The following is a 21778-nucleotide window of genomic DNA, read 5'->3' as shown; positions in this document are numbered from 1 at the left end:
CCTGAGCTGTTTTCCTGCAACTAGATGGTCCCATCTGAGGGTGATGGGAGACAATGACTGTAAATACAGAGGGCTTGCTTGCCCTCTGCTTACCTCCTGCTGTGTGGCCCGTTCCTAACAGGCCATAGACTGGTACTGGTGTGTGGCCCAGGGGTTGGGTACTGCAGGTCTGTGTGTCTTCCTATGTGCTCATAATAATAACATATTGTTTTGATTATTGTAGCTTTATAATATGTTTTGAAATCAGGAAGTGTGAGGTCTCCAGTTATATTTTTCTTTCTTAAGATTGTTTTCACAATTCAGGGTCCTTTGAAATTTTGTATGAATTTTAGAATTTTTTTCCTTTTCTTGCAAAAAGTGCCATTGGGAATTTGACAGGGATTACATTGAATCTGTAGATCACTTTTGGATAGTATTGATATTTTAACAATGTTAAATCTTCTAATCCGTGAATATGGGATGTCTTTCCCTTTATTGGCATTTTCTTTAATTTCTTTGAGCAATGTTTTATAGTTTTCAGTGTGCAAGTCTTTTACCTCTTTAGTTATTACTAAGTTTATTCCTTTTTGATACAACTGTAGATGAAATTATTTTCTTAATTTTCTTTTTGGATTGTTCATTGTTAGCGTATGGAAATGCAACTCAATTTTTGCATGTTTATTTTGTATCCTGCAACTTTGCTGAACCCATTTATTCTAACAGTGGGTTTTTTTGTATGTGAACAGATAATTTTACTACTTCACTTCCAGTTTTGATGTCTTTCATTTCTTTTTCTTGCCTAATTGCTCTGTCTAGGACTTCAGTACTGTATTTAATAGAAGTGGTGAGAGGAGTAGCCTTAACCTTGCTCCTGATCTTAGAGGGAACGCATTTAGTTTTTCATTGTTGAGTATGGTGTCAGCTGTGGGCTTTTCAAATACAGCCTTTATTATATTAAGATAATATCCTCAGTTCCTAACATGAAAGGGTATTGAATTTTGTCACATGCTTTTTCTGCATCAGGTGATCATGTGTTTTTTATCCTTTATTCTGTTAATGTAATGTATCGATTGATTTTCATATGTTGAACTATCCTTTCATTCCAGGAGTAGATGATCTTAGTTGGTCCTAGTATATAATCATTTTAATGTGGTGTTGAGTTTGGTTTGCTAGTATTTTGTTGAGGATTTCTGCATCAGTATTCATTAGGGATATTGGTCTGTAGTTTTCTTGTAGCATCTTTGTCTCATTTGGGCATGAGGATAATGTTGGCTTCATAAAATGAGTTTGGAAATGTTCCCTTCTTTTCAACTTTATTGCAGAGATTATGAAGGATTGGAATAAATGTTTGGTAGAATTCCTCAGTGAAGCCATCTGGTCTTTGGCCCTTATTTGTTGGGAAGGTTTTGATTACTGATTCAGTCTCCTTAGTGGTTATAAGTTTATTGAGGTTTTTTTTTTTTTTTTATTTCTTCATGATTGATAGGCTATTTGGACCTAGAAATCCATCTACTCTGTTATCCAATTTGCTGGTGTATACTGTTCATAGTAGTGTCTTCAGATCCTTTTCATTTCTCTGGCATTAAGTATAATGTTTTTTCTTTCATTTCTGATTTGATATTTGAGTCTTTTCTCTTTTAGTTCTTCTAGCTAAAGATTTGCCAATTTTGTTGATCTTTTCAAAAAACCAGTTATTGGTTTTCTTGATTTTTGTTCTGTTTTTCTATTCTCTATCATTTATTTCTGCTCTAATCTTTATTATTTCCTTTCTTCTAATTTTGGGTTCCGTTTAGTTCTTTTTTTTTTTCTTTTTTTTTTTTTTTGAGACAGAGTCTCACTCTGTTGCCCAGGCTAGAGTGAGTGCCGTGGTGTCAGCCTAGCTCACAGCAACCTCAAACTCCTGAGCTCAAGCGATCCTCCTGTCTCAGCCTCCCGAGTAGCTGGGACTACAGGCATGAGCCACCATGCCCGGCTAATTTTTTCTATATATATTTTTAGCTGTCCATATAATTTCTTTCTATTTTTAGTAGAGATGGGGTCTCGCTCTTGCTCAGGCTGGTCTCGAACTCCTGAGCTCAAACGATCCGCCCACCTCGGCCTCCCAGAGTGCTAGGATTACAGGCGTGAGCCACCGCGCCCGGCCTCGTTTAGTTCTTTATCTAGTTCTTGAGGTATGAAGTTTGGTGGTTTAATTGATATCTCTTAATGGAAGTGTTTACTGTTATAAACTTCTGTCTTAGTATTGCTTTTACTGCCTCCTGTAAATTTTGATGTATTGTGTTTTCATTTTTATTTTATCAATATTTTCTAATTTCTATTAGAATGTCTTTAATCTATTGGTTATTAAAGATTGTGTTAATTTTTCGTATTTGTGAGTTTTCCATTTTTAAATTGATTTCATGTTTCATTGCATTGTGGTTAGAAAAGATACGTGGTATGATTTCAGTCTTAAGTTTGTTAAAAACTTATTTTGTGACCTAACATGGGATCTGACCTGGGAAATAGTCCTTGTGCACTTGAGAAGAATGTATGTTCTACTGTTACTGGGTGGAGTATTCTGTATATGCCTATTGGGGTCACTTGGTCTGTAGTGTTCAATTCCTCTGTTTCCTTATTGATTTTTCTGTCTGGTTGATCTGTCTATTATTGAAACAGGTGTATTAAAATCTTCTATCATGGTGCTACTGTTTATTCCTCTAATTCTGTCATTATTTGGGTGGTCACATGTTAGGTGCATATGTGTCTCTATTATATCTTCTTGGTGAATTGATCCTCTTAAATTTATATAATGTCCTTCTTTGTCTCTTATGACAGTTTTTGAGTTAAAGTCTATTTTGTTTGATAGAAATACATCTACCCCACTCTATTTTGGTTACCACTTGCAAGGAATATCTTTTTCCATCCTTTCAGTTTTAGCCTATGTATGTCCTTATGTCTAAAGTGAGTCTCATGTAGATGGTGGATTAGCTGGATCTTGCTTTTTTATCCATTTAATCGCTTTATGCCTTTGATTGGGAGTTTAATTCATTTACATTAAAGTAATTACTTATGGAGTGTTTACTATTGCATTTTGTTTTCTGTATTTTTAGTGATTTTTGTCCTGTTTTCCTTTCCTGTCTTCATTTATGTTTGGATTTTTTTTTTTTTTATAGCGACATGTTTTGATTCCCTTCTCATTTTCTTTTGTGCATGTTCTATAGGTGTTTTCTTTGTGGTTACCATTTACTATAAAAATCTCATAGTTATAATAAAAACTGATAACTTCATTTGCATGCAAAAACTTTACTCCTTTACATCTCCCCTCGACTTTATTGAGGTCACAAATAACATATTTTTATATTTTGTATCCTTTAACATAATTTTACAGTTACAGTTATTTTTGTTTTTAAGCTTTATGCGAGAATTAAAAGTGATTTAAACACCACCATTACAATATTACAGAATTCCCTTCTGTATTGTAATGTTTCTGCTGAGAGATCTGTAGGTAAACCCGTGGGAGTACTTTTTGTGTGATAAGTCATTTTTCTTTAGCTTTTTCCAAGATTCTGACTTTTGACAGTTTGACTATAATGTGTCTTGGTGTGGGTCTCTTTGGGATATTCTAGTTGGAGTCTTTTGAGCTTCTTCAATTTGGATGTACATTTTCTTTCTCAGGGAAGTTTTGGGACATTATTTCTACAAATAAGCTCTCTAGCCCTTTTTCTCTCTTTTCTCTTTCTGGAACTCTCATAATGCATACACTCTTGGGGTTGATGCTGTCCCATCAGTCCCTTAAACTTTACTTTTCTTCATTCTTTTTTCTTTCTGTTCACTTGATAATTTCAAATAACCTGTCAAGTTTGCTGATGCTTTATTTTGCCTGATTAAGTCATGTGTTGAACCCCTCTTGTGAATTTTCGATTCAGTTATTCTATTCTTCATCTCTAGAATTTGTTTGGTTCTTTTCAGTTGCTTTTTGTTGGTGTTCTCATTTTTCATCAGTTTTCTTGATTTTGTTTAGTTGGTTATCTGTGTTCTTTCGTAGTGCACTGAGCTTTTTTAAGACTATTATTTTGAATTATTTGTCAGGTAATTAATTGCTCTGTTTCTTTAGGGTTGGTTTATTGACATTTATTTTGTTCCTTTCATTGGACCATATTTCTGTTTCTTTGTCTTATTTTTTGCTGTTTGTGCACTTAATAATAACAGCCACCTCTCTCAGCTTTTACAGACTGGCTGTGTACGGGGAAGACCTTCACCAAACAGCCTGGCTGGAGATTCTGGGTGCCCCTTAAATCTTTTATGAGAATGTGTCTTCTATTGGCTTTTGCATGTAATTTCCCAATTAGATTGACTGAGTCTTCTTTCAGGAACTTGTGTTCTCTTGCTCCCTCTGGTGTCTGTCTCTGGTACTGCAGGCTCTCTGGTGCTGCAACAAGCTGTTTTTCTCCTCAGCCCCATGGCAACCAAAAGCACACTAAGTTACGTGAGACAGAAATCTGCTTCTTGGGCTGTCCACTGAAAAGCCAGAATAGAATGCTGGATGCAAGTTCTCTTCTCTTTCTTTTCCAAGGGAGAAGGTGCAAACTGAGCTCTTTGTCCTAATCCTGCTGAGTTATGCTGGCTTGCAAGGGTTGTTGTGGTTATTATGAATAGTTTTTCTTACCCATATCATTGCAACTCTTGACTTTGAGCCTGCCTGGCATACTGCAACTTAATCAGTTTTTGGAGTATTTTGTTAAATTGGTATGTGCATGGGGGTGGGGAACGGACCCAAGGTCTGAGTAGTGTCTTGGTGGTTAAGAGCCTGAACTTTGTGTTCAAATTCTGACTGCCATTTACTAGCCTTTTACTTATTTCCTGATTTGTACAATGAGGATAATAATAAGCCAAAACAAACTTGCAATAAACTGTTACTACTACTCCCAGTGCTACTTGAATCAGACATCATTTATAATTGTGAAGTTAGCAGTTTTGTGCTTTAGCCATCACAGATAAATGGCACACTCAGTCTCTCTTGATCATCTGGTCCAGGGAAATTTTTTTTCCAACAAAAATGTAACTCTACATAGTATTTTTTGTTCAATATCATTGCATAGATAGGGACAAAGAATGCAAGTTATGCTTTGTATCATATGTATCTGTTGGGGGAAAACCTTCAGATGACCCTTTCTTCGGGAGGTGCTGGAAGGATTGGGGGATATGAAATGGACAGAACATAAGATTAAGACCAGTGTCCCTCCTGTACTGTGTGTCCTTGGGTATGACTGAGTGGTAACATTTAATAGGCACTTATGTGATAGGCACTGTGGTAAATACAGGGATGATCTCATTTAATACGGATACAACTTTTTGAGGTTATACTCATTTCTATTTTAAAGAGGAATAAATGGAAATAACTAACTTGCCTGAACCCATAAAGCTAATAAGTGATCTTTTCTGGCAGTTGAGCCCATACCCTATGCTTGCTTTTAATCACTACAATATACTGCATTTGTAAGAATTACCACTTGTGGTAGTGCTTCATAGTGGGTCAGGCACTTCAAGTGCTGCTTTTAGGTTTGTCATCTAGTTTAATTCTTCCAGCAGCTCTGGGAGAAAAAACTGAGACTCAGACAGATGAGGTAAATTTACTTGTTCACTGATTCCTCAAGCTTCTTATCTGTAGAGATGAATAGTGTCAAATGTTTTTGACCATAGCACACAAAAAAAGATAAATTCTATGATTCCTGCTAGCACAGTTGCATGCAAATACACTTGAAACAAATTTTCATGAAACAACACTTAACCTTAATGTACTCTCAAACTTTCTGTTCTATATAATTTAAAAAATAAATGTTGGTCATGAGCCACTAAATTGATTTTACCACTTTCTATTGGATTGGAACCTGTAGTTTTATACATTCCTTTAGTGACGAAAGGTCACCAAGCTTCTTCCAGCTTCAGTATTCTGTTGTCTGTAATCCTAGGCCAATCAGAATCATAGAGCACATGTAATCTAATCTTGTAGCTGATGCATAATTTCTTATAATATTACTAGCAAATGGATGTCTAGTACCTGTTTTAAATATCTCTAATCTTCAGTATTTAACATGGTACAGTTCATCTGGAAAATACAGATTGAGATATGTAATGTTTATATTCATGTTGTAATGTATATATTCATGTTGAAATGTTTTAGTAGTAGGTGTGAGACATACATAGTTGGTCAATTTGTATGTATATATAAACATCTTGGTGCTAAAGAGCTTTTTTTTTTTTTTTACAAAATTTACAACTTGGCTTGCCAAAGATTAGGGATTAGTGAATTTAGTAAAATTTAGTTAGTGGTTTTAAGGGGGGGTGTCTGAGTAAAACAAAACAAAGCAAAAAACTTAAATTTGAGGTACAAAATAAATTTTTTAAAACCTGTGTTTAGTGAAATCAAATTTTAAGGAAAACAGAAGATTTTATATTTAATCATATGCATACTTAGATTATCCTTGAAGTTGAATAGCAAAGTGCATTTTAATGCACGTTAGAAACTCTGCTATTCAGTTTACGTAGATTTTTATAGCATTAAGCTATAGCTTAAATAATTTGACGTGGTTGTTAAAATACTCATGATTTGTAAACCTATGTAATGCATATTTTAACTTCAGGTTATAGTGAAAAACAATAGGCTATATCCGCCTAAGATTAAACTATTTACTTGTAACTCCCCTTTTATTGTTATTTTCCTTTAGGTTGGGTGGAGTACTGCTCGTGATTATTATACATTTTTATGGTCCCCTTTGCCTGAACATTATGTAGAAGGATCTACAGTCAATTGTGTACTAGCATTTCAAGGTAAGGACTGAAAACTGCAGAACTTGATGAAACTAGGTGTCTTATTTCCATTAAAATGTACCACACTGTAATTATGTGTTTAGGCATGTTTTAGGACACCAAAGTTGAATTAGTGTCTTTATTTAGTAAAAGTCATAAGAATGTAAATATCTAGCACAGGCCACACGATATTTTATATAGTCATATAAATTTTTTTGTTAACTTTCACTGAAGAGAAGTTTTCTTTCTAGATCTTTATTTTTGATGATTTTTTTTTCAGTTGAGAAAACAGTACTATTACTGATATTAGAATACTGTAACAAATAAGATGTGAGGAAAATAATCCAGATGAAAACCATGAAGATGATTAATAGGATTTATAGTTATATTAATTCTGTCATATGAAAGTGCCTATTGTCTTGGCATTATACACAGATTAAAAAAACCCCTCTCATTCAGGTAATTCTGACATATGCGACAATGTGGATGAACCTTGAGGACATTATGCTAAGTCAAATAAGGCAATCACAAAAAGAAATACCACTTATATCAGGAATTTAGGGTAGGCAAAGTTAGCCACAGAAAGTAGAATTGTGGTTGCCAGGGCTTTCAGGTTCCCTGAAGGGAGAAATGGGGAGTTAATGTTCAGTGGGTATAGAGTTTCAGTTTTACAAGATGAAAAGAGTTTTGGAGATGGATTGTGGCCATCATTGGACATTAGTATGAATGCACTTAATAACACTGAACTGTACACTTTAAAATGGTTGAGATAGTAAATTTTATGTATTTTTTGCCACAATAAAAAAATTGGAAAAAAAAATCTTATTCAGAAGTCTGTCGCAGAATTTGCTGCAGAGTGATCTTGTAGTATAATTGTACTGACTTTGGGTTGTATTAAAACTAATTCTTAGCCTTGTGTATGTAACGATCTGGTGAATTTTATGGACTCTGTCTCAGAATAATATTTTAATGTATGTAAAATAAAATGCATAAAATTTTGAAGAAAGCCAATTATATTGAAATAGTTATTAAAATACAGGAAAAATATGTGCTATATTAATATACTTGCTTCACAATCTGTGTGTTTTTAAGATGTGATGACAGACTTAATAACTGCCATAATTTCAAAGTAAGATAACATTGAGATACCTATAACAAATTGTAATGTGATAGTAACATATATGTGATTCTTGTCAGAAACAAAAATCACAAGTACTGACAATACTATGTGGCTTGTTGCCTATATTCATAATCAAAGAACATGCTAAAATTTTAGTTGTTAGTAAAAAAATGTAATGTTTTTCCCCATTGAAGTTGATGGATGACCTGAATTCTTTTTATCCTTCAACTCCAGGTTAAAACTTCCCAAATGATTCTTTGCTACTTACAACTTTGCCTCTCTTAAAAAAAAAAAAAAAAAAATTCCAGGACTTTTTAACTCTCCTCTGGGGCTGCTGTTAACAGTCTAAGGCTTCTTCCTCTGAGTTCCTCCTATCTTTAAGTAGTAAGAATCTTCTAATCCTAGCAGAAAGAAGTTTATATTGTTTGAATCATTACTTTAAAAAATGTGCTCAGGATTATAAAATGAATGATTTAAAATAAAGTTTACTATAATGAAATTTTTAAATCTTTAAAATCAAACCCGAAATCATCTCTCCCTTATCTGATCTGGTTACCTTCTTCAGAATTTTGAAAATTAAATATACCAACCAAACTAAAAGAAAACATCGAAAAAAACCAAACTATTAATATACTGAAATATTTATTTAATATAAATACTTTCTTAGCATGCAAATGCTTCCTTCAGAAAGAAACCAAAAAACCAGTTTGAATTTGGGATAAACATTTCTAGTATTATTGATTTTTAGAAAAATTTTTATAGTGTGACCCCCGCCCCCCCTTAAATTTCAGTCATTTTTTGTTACAGTTGTTAAGAGAACATCAACCTGTTTTAAGTGCAGCATAACCTGGAATCTATGCATATAGCTTTAGTATAGTGGTTTCCAAACTTGAGTGTACTTTTGGAATCATTTGGGAGCTTCAAGACATAAAGATGATACTTATGTCCCACCTGCAGAGATTGTGATTTAATTAGTCTGAGGTGTGACCTGGGTTTTGGAATTTTTAAAAGATCAACAGGTGATTTTGATATGTAGACGTTTGGGAGCCACTGGCATAGTAGATAAATTTTCAAAAAATATTGTTAACTTTAATTGATACGGCCTTATATAAATTAAAACGTGCTGTTTTATATCAGGCAATATTTGACTTGGATTATGGTGACATGTGCAAAGCAGACTTCTAAAATAACTAGGACCAGATTAATCTACTTTAGATGGTTGAATTCTTTTTTAATTAATAGACTTTTGGTGGGGGAGCAGTTTTAAGCTTACAGAAAAAATGGAGTGAAAAGTACAGAATTCCCTCGTTTCCCTTATTTTGAACATCTTGTATTAGTGTGATACCTTTGTTATAATTGATGAACCAGTACTAATAATACATTATTATCTAAGTTTATAGTTTACATTAGGGTTCACTCTTTGTGAAGTGTGTTCTATGGATTTTGATGAATGTATACATGTATAAACACATGTATCTACTGTTGTAGTATCATAGAGAATAATAGTTTTATTCCCCTAGAAAATCCCCTGTGCTCCACCTATTCATCTCTCCTTCCCTCTTCACTGATGTTTTCACTGTTTCTATAGTTTTGCCCTTTCCAATGTATCATATAGCTGAAATCATACAGTATATAGCCTTTTCAGTTTGGCTTCTTTCACTTAGCAATATGCAGTTAAGGTTTCCCCGTGGTTTTTCGTGGCTTGATGGCTCATTTCTTTTTTTTGCTGAATAGTATTCCATTATATGGCTGTATCATGGTTTGTTTATCCATTCATTTATTAAAGTACATCTTGGTTGTTTCTGAGTTTGGCAGTTATGAACAAAGCTGCTATTCTTGGGCAAGCTTTTGTGTGGATGTAAGTTTTCAACTCATTTGGATAAATACCAGGGAGTGTAATTGCTGAATTGTGTGGTAAGAGTAAAGTTCAGTTTTGTCTTCCAAAGTGGCTGTGTCATTTTGTATTCCTACCAGCAGTGAATGAGAGTTCCTGTTGCTCTATATCCTCAGCAGGTCAGTGTTTTGGATTTGGTGGTTTATGTGTTTTAAAAAAACTTTTTCATTTTATTCTGAATTTTGTATATGTTTGATATTAACATTAATTTGCAATGTGTCCGCATGGAACTTGGATATATAAAAAAAATTTTCTTACGTTCTATGTCAAGAAACAAATATTCAGAGGATAAAACTTATAATATGGGCAAAGATTTAGGTCCTCATAGATGTTTATGGGCAAAGAAATGTTATAAATTATATATGTAGTTTATCTTTTAATACTTAGCCTTTTTTATAGACAATCAGATTTAAGTGTGTATATTGGAACTTATTTTGTTGTATTTAACAGTTTCTTAAAAGTTGTGGGTTTATTTCTAATCATTTTTATTGTGATTGGTTTTCTGTTAGAAAATAACTTACTAAATTTATGACTAACCCATTTGTTTATTGGCAACTTAGCAAAAAGTTTAGATGTGGTTTAAAAAGGAAATGTCTTCAATTTATTTCTGTTTATACTTTAAAAATTTTTCATGGGAGCTAAGCATAACAACAAGTGTTACAAGTTTTTGAAAATTCGGCAATATTAATTTTTATTCTGAATTTTGTAATCCAGAAATAATAGCTTCTGCCTACCTAGAACTTTGTTATATAAGGAAGTCAGGGTACAGTCATGGAAAGCTTAGTCATGGAGTATTAGAGCTGGCAGGGCTTTAAAGCACAATCCAAATCACTTTGCTCATTTTTTGGATGAGTCATGAGATTCCTGAAATGCAAAACCCAAAACAACTAACAAAAATACCTAAATGTGATTGTTTTTCTAAATGGACCCTTATTTATTTATTGTAATCTGAGTGTTAATGTCACAGGCTATAAAATTTGACTCAGGGTTTGCTTTTTACTTTTTCCTATTTTACTTTTCCATGTTATTAATCTAACAGTTTTTCCTATACAGAGAGCTTTATATTGCAGCTCTGAATAATTATGTCTTTCTCAAATGGTGTTTGAACTATATTTTCTAGCAGATTATTTTAGTGACATTTTTGTTTTTTAAAGAATCAGACCTTGGATATCTAGTTTGTAGAATTTCTAATGTCAGGATACCAGAGCTGATTAATCAGACTGTATTTTTGTTTTCTGTTTAAGCATTTAAAAATAAGTCTTGTGATCATTTGGAAAGTTACTCTGCTATGGATTAATTTGTAGTAGATATTAAGAAGGTGGATTTTTTAAACCTTTTAAAAATATATCAACAGATACATATCTATGATACTTTATAAAAACTTTATATTTTGAAATAATTTAAGATGTAAAGAAAACTTGCAAAAATGGTATGCAGAATTTTCGTATAACCTTTGCCTAACTTCTCTTCATGTTAACATCTTGCATAACCATGGTACATTTATTTAAAAAATGAATAATTTATGTTGACTAAGGTATAAACCTTACTCACATTTCACCAGTGTTTCCACTGATAATTGTTTTCTGTTCTTGGATCCAGTCCCTAATCCCACATTTAGTTGTGATAACTTCTTAGTCCTCAGTCTCTCCTTATCTTTCATAAACTTTACGTTTTTGAAGAATACTGTTGTACTGTTTGTGGTTTATTTTTTTTTTTTTTTAGCAGCATGTCTCTTATCTTGGGTTTGTTTGATGTTTTCTCGTGATTAGATTGAGTTTATACATTTTTGGGGAAGAATTCTGTAGAAGTAATGTTTTACCTTTCTCATTGCATTGCATCAGGGAGTACTTGATGTCTATACATCTTATTACTGGTGATATTAATCTTGATCACTTGGTTAAGCTGGTGTCATCTGGGTTTTCCTCTCTAAATAAAGTTATTTTTCCCTTTGTAATTAATGAGTTTTATGGGGGGGCTACTTTGAGACTATGGAAATATCTTATTTCTCTTCAAAATTTCAGCCATTAATTTTAGTGTCCCTTAGTGCATCTTGTGCTACAACCATTATTGTTGTTTGCCTAATTAATGTTCATTATTTGTACATTTATTAGTTGGAATTACTATGTTAGAAAGAGTTGTTCTCTTCTCCATGGACTTACTAATTTCTTCAGTGAAATAAAGCCTAATACTATAAATTTTTTTGTTGCTGAAATTGTTCTGGCTTTGGACATTGGGAGCTCTTTCAGTGGGCCCCTATGTTTTTTGATATTTCTTGTACCTCTTTCAGTTCTCTTTTAGGACATCTTCCTTGGTTTCAAGCACCGAAAGAATTTCTTGGCTTATCTTTTATATTCTGTCTCTCTTCCTTGTTTCTAAAGAGAAATACCAGCTATTTTTAAAAGAATGAAATCAGATAAAGTATTAAATAGGTATCATAATGAGGCTTACAATTTTAAGACGTGAAAAAATACAGGCTTAGTGATTACAGGTTTTTGGGTAGATATTAGTAAGGTTGAGTATATTCATCTTTGTATATTCATATCAGTTATTAAATGCTTTTTACAAGTCATTGTGGAGAATTGAGAATTTTTGTATATGCATACACACAAACACACGTAAACACATGTATATCTGCCCTCTGTGTGTGTGTGTGTGTCTGTGTGTACATGTGTATCTACTATCTCTGCCCTCAGTGTTTGAGGTCTGATACAGGATATAAAGCTTGTACATAGTGAATAGTAATGTAAAGTATACTGTGGAGGTGTTTGTTTTTTAACGTAAAAAATGAGCTTTGGAGAAGAGGTAAAGGTTAATTCTAAGTTAAGATAATCCAGCAAAATTTAAAAGAGAGGGTAACAATTGAAGAAATAAGGAAACAAATATTGAACACATTTGTCAGATAGTGGCTGGATGGTATAAATGTATTATTTGTAGATATTTTGGAACTCTGAGATGACCTTATGTTTGGGTTTTTTCTTTGTGTTTTTTTTTTTTTTTTTTTTATTTTAAATAAGAACCTGTGGCTCAGGGAGGTTAAGTAATACTGGTAGAGCTGGAATTCCCGAATAGATGCGTGGTTCCAATGTTTACTTTTGTTGTACTGCACCTGTGGACCTCATCTTCTTTTCTGCTTTTACACAATTCACAAGTGCAGCATATTTCTTTACTTAACATTTCTCATTTACATGTAATGAATATCAAATTAGAGCGAAGATTTCTTTAAATGACATATTCTTACTCCCACTCCCAGTCCTCCTTAGATTTTTATACTAATTCTTCCCTTGTTCCTCCTCCAGCCTCTTTCCCGTTGCAAAGTACACACTTGGCTCTTCCAGATGAGTTGCTTTTGCCCTGGTGGAGATACAGGGGGAAAGGATATTTTGGGAATATAAACTTAGACGTAAGAGAAGAAAAATTAGGGTATGTTTGAGGAGAAAGGAAGAATCTAGTTTTGGTAGACAATTTGTTAAAGATAGGAGGAAAGACAATGTCTCAGGTATGTGCCAAGAACAGTGTGAGGAATGAGAAATTACAAATATTGTTAAATTGAAATAACATTCGATTTATAATAGGAAGTTTAATAATTTTGTTCATTAACTTTCTCTTAGGATATTACCTTCCAAATGATGATGGAGAATTTTATCAGTTCTGTTACGTTACCCATAAGGGTGAAATTCGTGGAGCAAGTACACCTTTCCAGTTTCGAGCTTCTTCTCCAGTTGAAGAGTTGCTTACTATGGAAGATGAAGGAAATTCTGACATGTTGGTGGTGACCACAAAAGCTGGCCTTCTTGAGGTTGGTATCAATGGTGAGATAGTGATTCATTGGTAATTTTAAAAATGGAGCTCACATTGGTTAGCATTTAAAAATTTTTCTGGTTATGCAAGAGTAGCCATAAAAGTAAAATGCTTTTTAACTAAAATAATAAATTTAGAATGTCTTTTTTGAAATACTTACAAAATCTTTTGGTCTGAATTATGTTATATGTTCCACTATGGCAGTGACTGTCCCTAGGGCCTATCAGTATCTTGTGCATAGTAGTTAATGCAGTAAATACCTGTTGAGGGAGTTCAGGCCTAATGCTTTCCTTGTTTCTTTGCACTAACCTTTCTTCTTTTGTGGCGGCCTAATCCCTTCAGAATATTACAGATTTGGGGGATGAAGCTGGTTGAGAGAGTGGTGTAAAGCAGTAAATCTAACTGTAATTGCGTATGAACTTTGTTTCACTGCATCATGAGCATGTCTTTTTAAAGTGTGGCATTAAATCAGGGAAACGTCCCAGTCTCTTAATTTAGGTTGAGCATTTTTAGAATGATTCTTTTCATTGTTCATCTGCTCAAATGAGTAAGCCTAGATTAACCATAATTTAAAAGAAAAGGTGAAAAGCTTTTTATTTTTTAAATTGAATATTGTGGAGTCAAGGCAGTGACTCCAACATAAATTTACTGTGCAGCTGGTCTAATAATGCCTTATGTATTAAGTTTTAGTAGTCATTGAAAGAAAAATAGAACATTCTTATCTCATTTTAAGATCACAGTTCCCAATATGTTTACCCTATACCTAAAAAACTAGTATGTTAATTATATTTGAGTGGTTAATTGTATATAGTGTCCTCTATTATAATAAGAAAAATAGCTTAGGTTCAGTATAGATTTTTGATTAACTTATGTTTGTATTTTCTGTTGCAGGTCATCACTTTTTCTTTATAGTCAGATTAATTTTTTTAACATGTAAATATTTTATGTCTTTGATTTTACTTTATTTACTTTCAAAAACTGAAACTAAAGAAAAAAAAGACAAGAGGTTATGGATATAATACTTTTATTAGACAATCAAACTAGAAGGTTAGAAGGAACCAGTCATTTTTTATTGTGAATTCTTCCATATCTTTCCTTCCCTTTCCAGAAATTCCTCTCTTATCTTAAATAAAGAAATGTAACTTTTATAGGGTGACTAAAACATTTTGTGGTGACAACTGCCCGATGATCAAGGTTTTTAGCCTGGTCTTTGAATGCTAGTCAAAGATGCTGAAACATGCCTGGCTCTTAACAGTGCAGTTAGCATTTATATTGCAGCTTTTTGAATACTTGTTAGACCACCCTGATTTCAGGGCCTCCAACAGAAAAATGATGGGCATTTTGGCATCCACATCTCTCTTGTACTTTTTCTCCAAGTAAATTGAGACATAGCACACTCTATTTTATTTCTTCCTGCTCCACAAAGGGTACTTTTTAAAGAAAATTTAAATTGCTGTTTCTTAGGTAAATATTTCTGGGATAAAATGTTTTTATTTTCTGACCAATTTTTTTGGTAAGCATTTTTAATTTCTGCATTTATTAAAATCTTTAATGATTTTATCTAAAACTATACAAAATTAGTACAAATGTGAGCATATGGGGCCCCACCGACATTAGAAGTGATTGAGACATAATCCTACAATGTGTGAACCTTAATTGAATCCTAGATTTAAAAAAAAAAAAAAAGAGAGACATTTTGGGGATGGTGGGGGATATTTGACTGTGGCCTCTCTATTGGACGATAGAGAATTATTCTTAATTTTCTTAGCTCTGACAATAATAGTGGTTGAAAAGGAGACTGGCCCTATTAGGAGCTGCTTGATCTGAAGTACTTAGGGGTGAAGTGTCTGTGATTTCGTTAAAATGGGTTAGCAAAAAAAAAAAAAAGTCACAAATAAGTGTATAAAGGGAGATAAACTTGGCAAGATATTAATAATTAGTGAATTTAGGTGATGGGTGTTCATTGCAAAATTTCAGCTATTGTGTGCTTGAAATATTTCAAAATACAAAATTGGGGCAGAAATTAGACATGTATTTTTATCTAATTTAAATTCTTTTAAAAATTTTCTACTTAAGCTTTAGTATACTCTTCAGAAAGTATATGTGAATTAAGTAAATAATTGGGAAAAACTGATTCTTTTATAATGTTTCTGTGGTACTGTGTTTAGATGTATCTTCATTTTTAAGCTGCCAGAAAGTTTTAAGCCAGATTTAATGCTATATTAATAATATTAACCTTTATGATTAATATTATTAACCTTTATGGGTAATATACCTACTTGAATCTAATTTTCTATTTACTTCATTGAATGCCATTCGTTGTAATCTATCTCAAACTATTGTTTAAAAATAGGTAGGGGATACATTAAATTCAGTGATTAAATAAATAAACTTTTCTCCTTTTGAGGTATTTACTCCTGGCATTTTGATATGATCTGTGGAAGCAGGTAGAAAGATCAGTTTAAAAGTTTTTAGCTATTTAACTTTCATAAGAGCCATTTTACAGTTTAATCAATTTGATTCCATGATGCTGTGACCCTGGAAAGCTAATTTGGAGTGTATGGGGGAAAAGCTTATTTTTACCAGCCAAGTGCACAATGACCCCTTTGTGAAGACTTTCTTCTGAGTATTCCTTCTTCCCTGGTTAGAATCAAAGACTTCTTGCTGTAAGAAAAATATTAATTTTTATTTACTAATATTTTAGGTCCCTTAAGTTAGTAATTTTTTTAGAATAGTGGAGTTTAGATTTTCCTGAACTGAGTAACTAATAGTATTAGCATAATAATCAGTTATTAAATATATTGTTAATATATTGTTGTAGTCTGTATGCTTGTCCTGAGATTTATGTTTTGCTTATAAAGATTGTTTTACTTTGGCCAAGTAGAGGCCATTATATATCTAGATACTGTGCATTCCTTAGTTATCTTATTTAAAGGACCAACACTTTTAATAGTAATCCTATAGATGAAGGGCTTATATAACATATAAGTAAGTTTGTAATAGATTCAAAGATTTCCCATAGGTTTGCATTCAAGAAGAGGTACAACTTTACCTCTTGAAGAATCTAATTATTATTCCAGATAAGAAAACCCTGTAATTATGTCACTTAGGAGACTTAATATGCCTTATTTTTAGTACTGTTGAGAAGTGATAAGCAGGCAACTTCGTAACAAATATCTCTCACTTTAATACCTTCCTTTAATATTTTCTCCTTTGCCTAACAAAAAGAAAGTTTAAATTTATGAATCATGAATTTTTCTAACTGAAGGCTAAAAGAAGCTGACTGATGAAGTAAGTAGAATGTAAAAGTTCTTTTTTTTTTTTAAATGGAAAACTAAATTTGTAGTATCTTATTTTAGGATTACAAAAAAGAATTAATTTGCGTTTCTTGTTTTATAGTTGAAAATTGAGAAAACCATGAAAGAAAAAGAAGAACTGTTAAAGTTAATTGCTATTCTGGAAAAAGAAACAGCACAACTTCGAGAACAAGTTGGAAGAATGGAAGGAGAACTTAACAATGAAAAAGAAAGATGTGACCAACTGCAAGCAGAGCAAAAGGTTAGTTATGTCTTATGTAACTGATTGGATTTGTTAATATCTTCCCTGAAACTCACCTTTTTTGAGAACTGAACCAATTCAAGTTAGTGAAAACCAGGTATTTAAAAAAAGCAGCCTTTTAGATAGACGTTTATACAAGAATAGGTCAGTTCTTATTAACCTTTTGCCACAACTGCTTTTATGCTGTAAGATGGTTAAAATACTTCTAGATTTTTGGTACTAGGCTTGATGAAGTAGTCCCTGACAACTGTTTCCAGATGTTTTCATCTAATTGTAGAATACTTGATAGATTTTTTTGGGAGGGTTGGTAATACAGTTAAAAATGATAAACAGTGAATAAAGGGAAAATAGAATAAAGAAAATTACTTTTCAGAAAAGCAAAATTCAGTGAAATAAGATGTAGTATTAGACAACATTTTGAAATTCTTGATGTGAGAAATGCTACAAATTATCCTAAAAAGCACCTTGTTAAAATTGGCACAATTTCTTGAGCTAAGAAAAAGAGAGAAGTACAGTACAAGCAGAAAACAGTGTGGCTTCATTAGAGATACAAATGGATTTAAGTTAGAAGCCAAAAACAATGAAAAAAAAGTCACCCAGTCACTGACTTCTTTATTAATATTTTCACAAGAAAAGCAATTTGTTAGTTCTGACAAAACACAGATTGTGATCATACATGTGACAGTCTTACTTTATATTATAGCTAGTTGGATATGCTCACATCTGTTGACAGGATTTGAGCTAGTGTTCCCTGAGAGTGGAGTTTCTTCTTTTGTCCAACAAGGCCGAGAGTAATTGCTTGATAATTGTTTTTTTTTTTTTTTTGGTAATTGTTAATTGAATGATTAGTGCAGTGATTTTCAAACATTTTTACACTCCTGAGCAGAGATGATATATAAATAGGGCTTAAATTGTGAAAAGATTTATCTTACTTTGTTCTATTTGAGGATTGCTCTTTTGAGTTAGAGGATAGACATAATATCAAGTATTATGTATATTTGTAAATCTTATAAATAACTCTAAAGTTTTCACTTCTGTCTTCATTATCTTTAGCCTTTTTAGTTAAAAATACGCATGTATCTCCCAATTTTGCTCTTGAAGAACTCTTAGTGTCCTGCCATAGACTATAGGATAGGGTTTTCCATTTGGTTAATGAACCACATTTTTCATTGGAACTTTTAAGGCAGGTATACCTAACATTAAAATATGGTGAAATCTCATAATGTGTGCCTACCATGACTCTTAGGACATTTAGCTGATTTTATTTTATTACTTATTTTTTTTTTTTTACTTATTTGTTGTAACTCCATTGCTATTTTGTATAGTTACTACTTTTTTCTCTCCATTCTTTACATAGTTCTCCCATTAGTTGTACCTGCATTGGGCAGTTTTCCTAGGTGGAATGCCAATCTCTTTTCTTTCACTCTGTTACAAGCCAGAGGAATAGAGGTGAGGTAGAAGATGACTCATAAGAAAGGCCCATTTCTCCATGTTCTAAGCTCATTAGATCAATAATATACTGAAATGTGGCCCTTGATGTTTTGACTCTCCTTAACTTGAAATTTAAGTAAAGAATGGATAATTTGAGAGAGTAGAAATGGCAGAATGATAGGTCTTCATTTGTGTGAAATTACTCACATACATCAGGCTGTGTCTCTGCTCCAGCTGAGAATTAGCTGAAATTTAAGCAGTCTCAGGTTCTCTCTGCTGTCCAAGTGATAAAGGGTTAAGCGCTACAAACAAGTCTAAAGCTCATTCTAACAGACTGAGGTTGAGAAAGTGGTAGACTGAGGTCAGGGGATTAATGCAGCAAAACTTGTAGGAGACTGTGGCCTTGGTGCTCAGACGAGGTCTTCAGCGGAAGTTTTTATGGCAACTCTTAAATCTTGATGACAGTCACTAATCTTCGAGGAGACTATTTCTCTGCTGCTATTCTTGCATTGGGATATATTCCCTGGGAAGTATTAATACCTGGAAGTGATTTTTAAATGATACTCTATATTATAGAAAATAGTGATAAAAGGACCTAGAATGGTATTGATATATAGTAGATTCTCCTTAAATGTAAGTAACAATTATAGTTTTACTATTTTTTTGTAATGATGAACCAGGGAGTCTTCAAAGAGGGACTAAAATATGAATAGAGTTATCCCTCAAGAGTCAACATTCATAGCATTTCCCCCAGATTCTAAAAGTGTAATGCATGCATAATATAAAAAAATTTTAAGTGATAGAAATAAATATGTTGATAATTGCTTATTTCTGATGATAAAATTATGTGTTTTCTAGGAGAGAGAGTTCATCTTTGTTACTAGTGAAGGGACTTCGAGGTTTTTATGAATTTGCTTCTTAACTCCAAAATTTTAGTCTCAATCTTAATTAAGCAGGTCTTCTGGGTAGCTAGGGTGACTTAGAAACTTTAAAACAGGTCTTCGTTGGTAGGTGGCTTATAAAATCCATGACATGGCAGTTGTTTTAAATGCATTCTATTGTGTGAATTAAAAAAAAAAAACCAAAAAAAAAAAAAAAAAAAAAAACTCAGAATGGTTCTAGAGGTCTTCTCTTTGAGGTACTGAGTATATAAACTGTTGAATATCTGAAAGACTGTTGTGATATATCATTTATAATTTTGTTTAAAATTTACTATATTAGTATTCATTGATCAGTAGACCTTAATTTTCTTCATAACAGAAGAAATTTATTGCATTTTTATTATCCATTCAATAATTGACAAATATTAATATTAAAACTAATTAAATGTTTACAATAATTAAATGTTTATAGATAAAATCTTTTCATCTTTTATCACATTGACGTTTATCACCATAAAATGCCACTAGAGAGAAAACTCTAGTAATTAAAATGGGGCTGGGCAAGGTGGCCCAGGCCTATAATCCCAGCACTTTGGGAGGCTAAGGCAGGAGGATCACTTGAGGCCAGGAGTTCGAGATCAGCCTGGGCTGAACATAGTGAGACCCCATTTCTACAAAATTTTTTAAACAAAATTAGCCAGCTGTGGTGGCTCACACCTGTAGTCCTGGTTACTCAGGATGTAGAGGTGGGAGGATCGCTTGAGCCCAGGAGTTTGAGATTACAGTGAACTATGATTGTACTACTGCACTCAAGCCTGGGCGACAGAGTGAGACCCTGTTTGTAAACAAACAAAAACTAATTAAACTGAATTCTAATAATTAAAACTTTAATTTTATAAATTAAAAGAATTGGATGTGTTAAGGTTATCCAAATAGGTTGGTTTAAATTATGTTTGTTTTTAAGGTTATTTTATATAATGGGCTGTTGAAAGGAATGAACTTGGATTACAAAGTAGGTTAAAACTAAAATCAGATATTATTTATAAATTGAGAAATGATAAATTGCATGCTGTATTTTCCCTAGGTTATTGTGGTATATGTTTCATTATGAATGTACATCTTAGATTTAAAAAGTAATTCTATTTTATTAAGGATAACTTACATTCATTTTTAGTTCAACTTTAAGTGTGGATTTTTCTCCTTTCTCTTGTGAAAGGCTCATTAATAGAAATAACTCACATAACACTTAATAAAAGCCAGGTCATGATCTGACATGATCTAACATTTACATATGTTAACTCACTTAATCCTCTGAAGTAAGCACTATTAAGCATTTTACAGAGGCAACACAGAGAGGTTACTTAACTCACCCATGATTGCACAGTTTACTAGTGGTAGAGGCTGACAGTCTGGCTCCAGTTAGTGCTGTTAACCACTATTCCATACTTCTACCTCTAAGGGTGAAGATGTGAGCTGATCTGTTGATCTTTCTTTAAAAACAGCTTTATTGACATACAATTTATATATCATAAAGTTTACCAGTTTAAAGTGTACAATTCAATGGATTGTAGTATATTTATAGGAATATGCAACCATGGCTATCATCTAATTTTAAAACATATTTATCAACCCAAAAAGAAAGCTTGTACCTATTTACGGTCTCTGTCCATTTTCTTCCCCATCCTTTCCTGCAGTCCCAGATACTCACTAATCTAACTTTCTGTCTGTATGGGTTTATATAGTTTGGACATTTCACGTGAATGGAATCATATAGGATGTGGCCTATTGTGACTGGCTTATTTCACTTAGCATATGTTTTCAAAGTTTATCCATGTGTAATATGTATCAGTAGTTCATTCTGTTTTTGCCAAATAATATTCCAGTGTATTGATGAGTGTTTTTTAACCCCCATCTTTACATTTATTAAAGATTTATGTAAAAACTAGCAGTTTGTATGTATATTCATTGTGTTCTTATTTATATTTTGGAGTGCTTGATACAATATTTGGAAATTAGAAGATTGAAAACTGAGGCTCAGGGAACCAATGATTTTGAATCTTGTTTTTAGAATAGGACTAAAAGGAGCTCTGTGACTCTGTTAAGTTTTTCAGTTAGCTTACTTAGTTTATAATTTTTGGACCCTAAATTATAAATTGAGTTCTTTCCATATAATAAATTATATTCTTAAATTGAATGATGATAATATAAGGTTGATACAATGTACTTCAAGGTATTTTTCAACTATATTTAAAGATACTAAAACAATATAAGGGAGCATGTTACAAACTGTTGTATATATTCATATTGTTTTGGTTTTTAAGTTTTGCAAAC

The 21778-nt window shown here is 32.6% G+C and overlaps 1 protein-coding gene across 8 annotated transcripts in view; it reads left to right on the top strand.

Annotated features, from left to right (window-relative positions):
• The window catches only part of TAX1BP1 (Tax1 binding protein 1), a 90898-nt gene that overhangs the window by 18006 nt on the left and 51114 nt on the right, over positions 1-21778 (top strand). For 7 of the 8 annotated variants that reach the window (XM_069462401.1, XM_069462400.1, XM_069462398.1 and 4 more), the window contains exons 3-5: positions 6684-6786; positions 13388-13575; positions 16977-17135. In XM_069462401.1, the coding sequence (XP_069318502.1) occupies positions 6684-6786; positions 13388-13575; positions 16977-17135 (450 nt within the window). The remainder of the gene's footprint in view (positions 1-6683; positions 6787-13387; positions 13576-16976; positions 17136-21778) is intronic. The other variant, XM_069462402.1, reaches the window with a different exon arrangement.

Source organism: Eulemur rufifrons, chromosome 29 (assembly GCF_041146395.1).
Source record: "Eulemur rufifrons isolate Redbay chromosome 29, OSU_ERuf_1, whole genome shotgun sequence".
In the NCBI taxonomy this organism is placed as follows: domain Eukaryota; kingdom Metazoa; phylum Chordata; class Mammalia; order Primates; family Lemuridae; genus Eulemur; species Eulemur rufifrons.
This window is presented reverse-complemented; position numbering and strand designations above follow the sequence as displayed.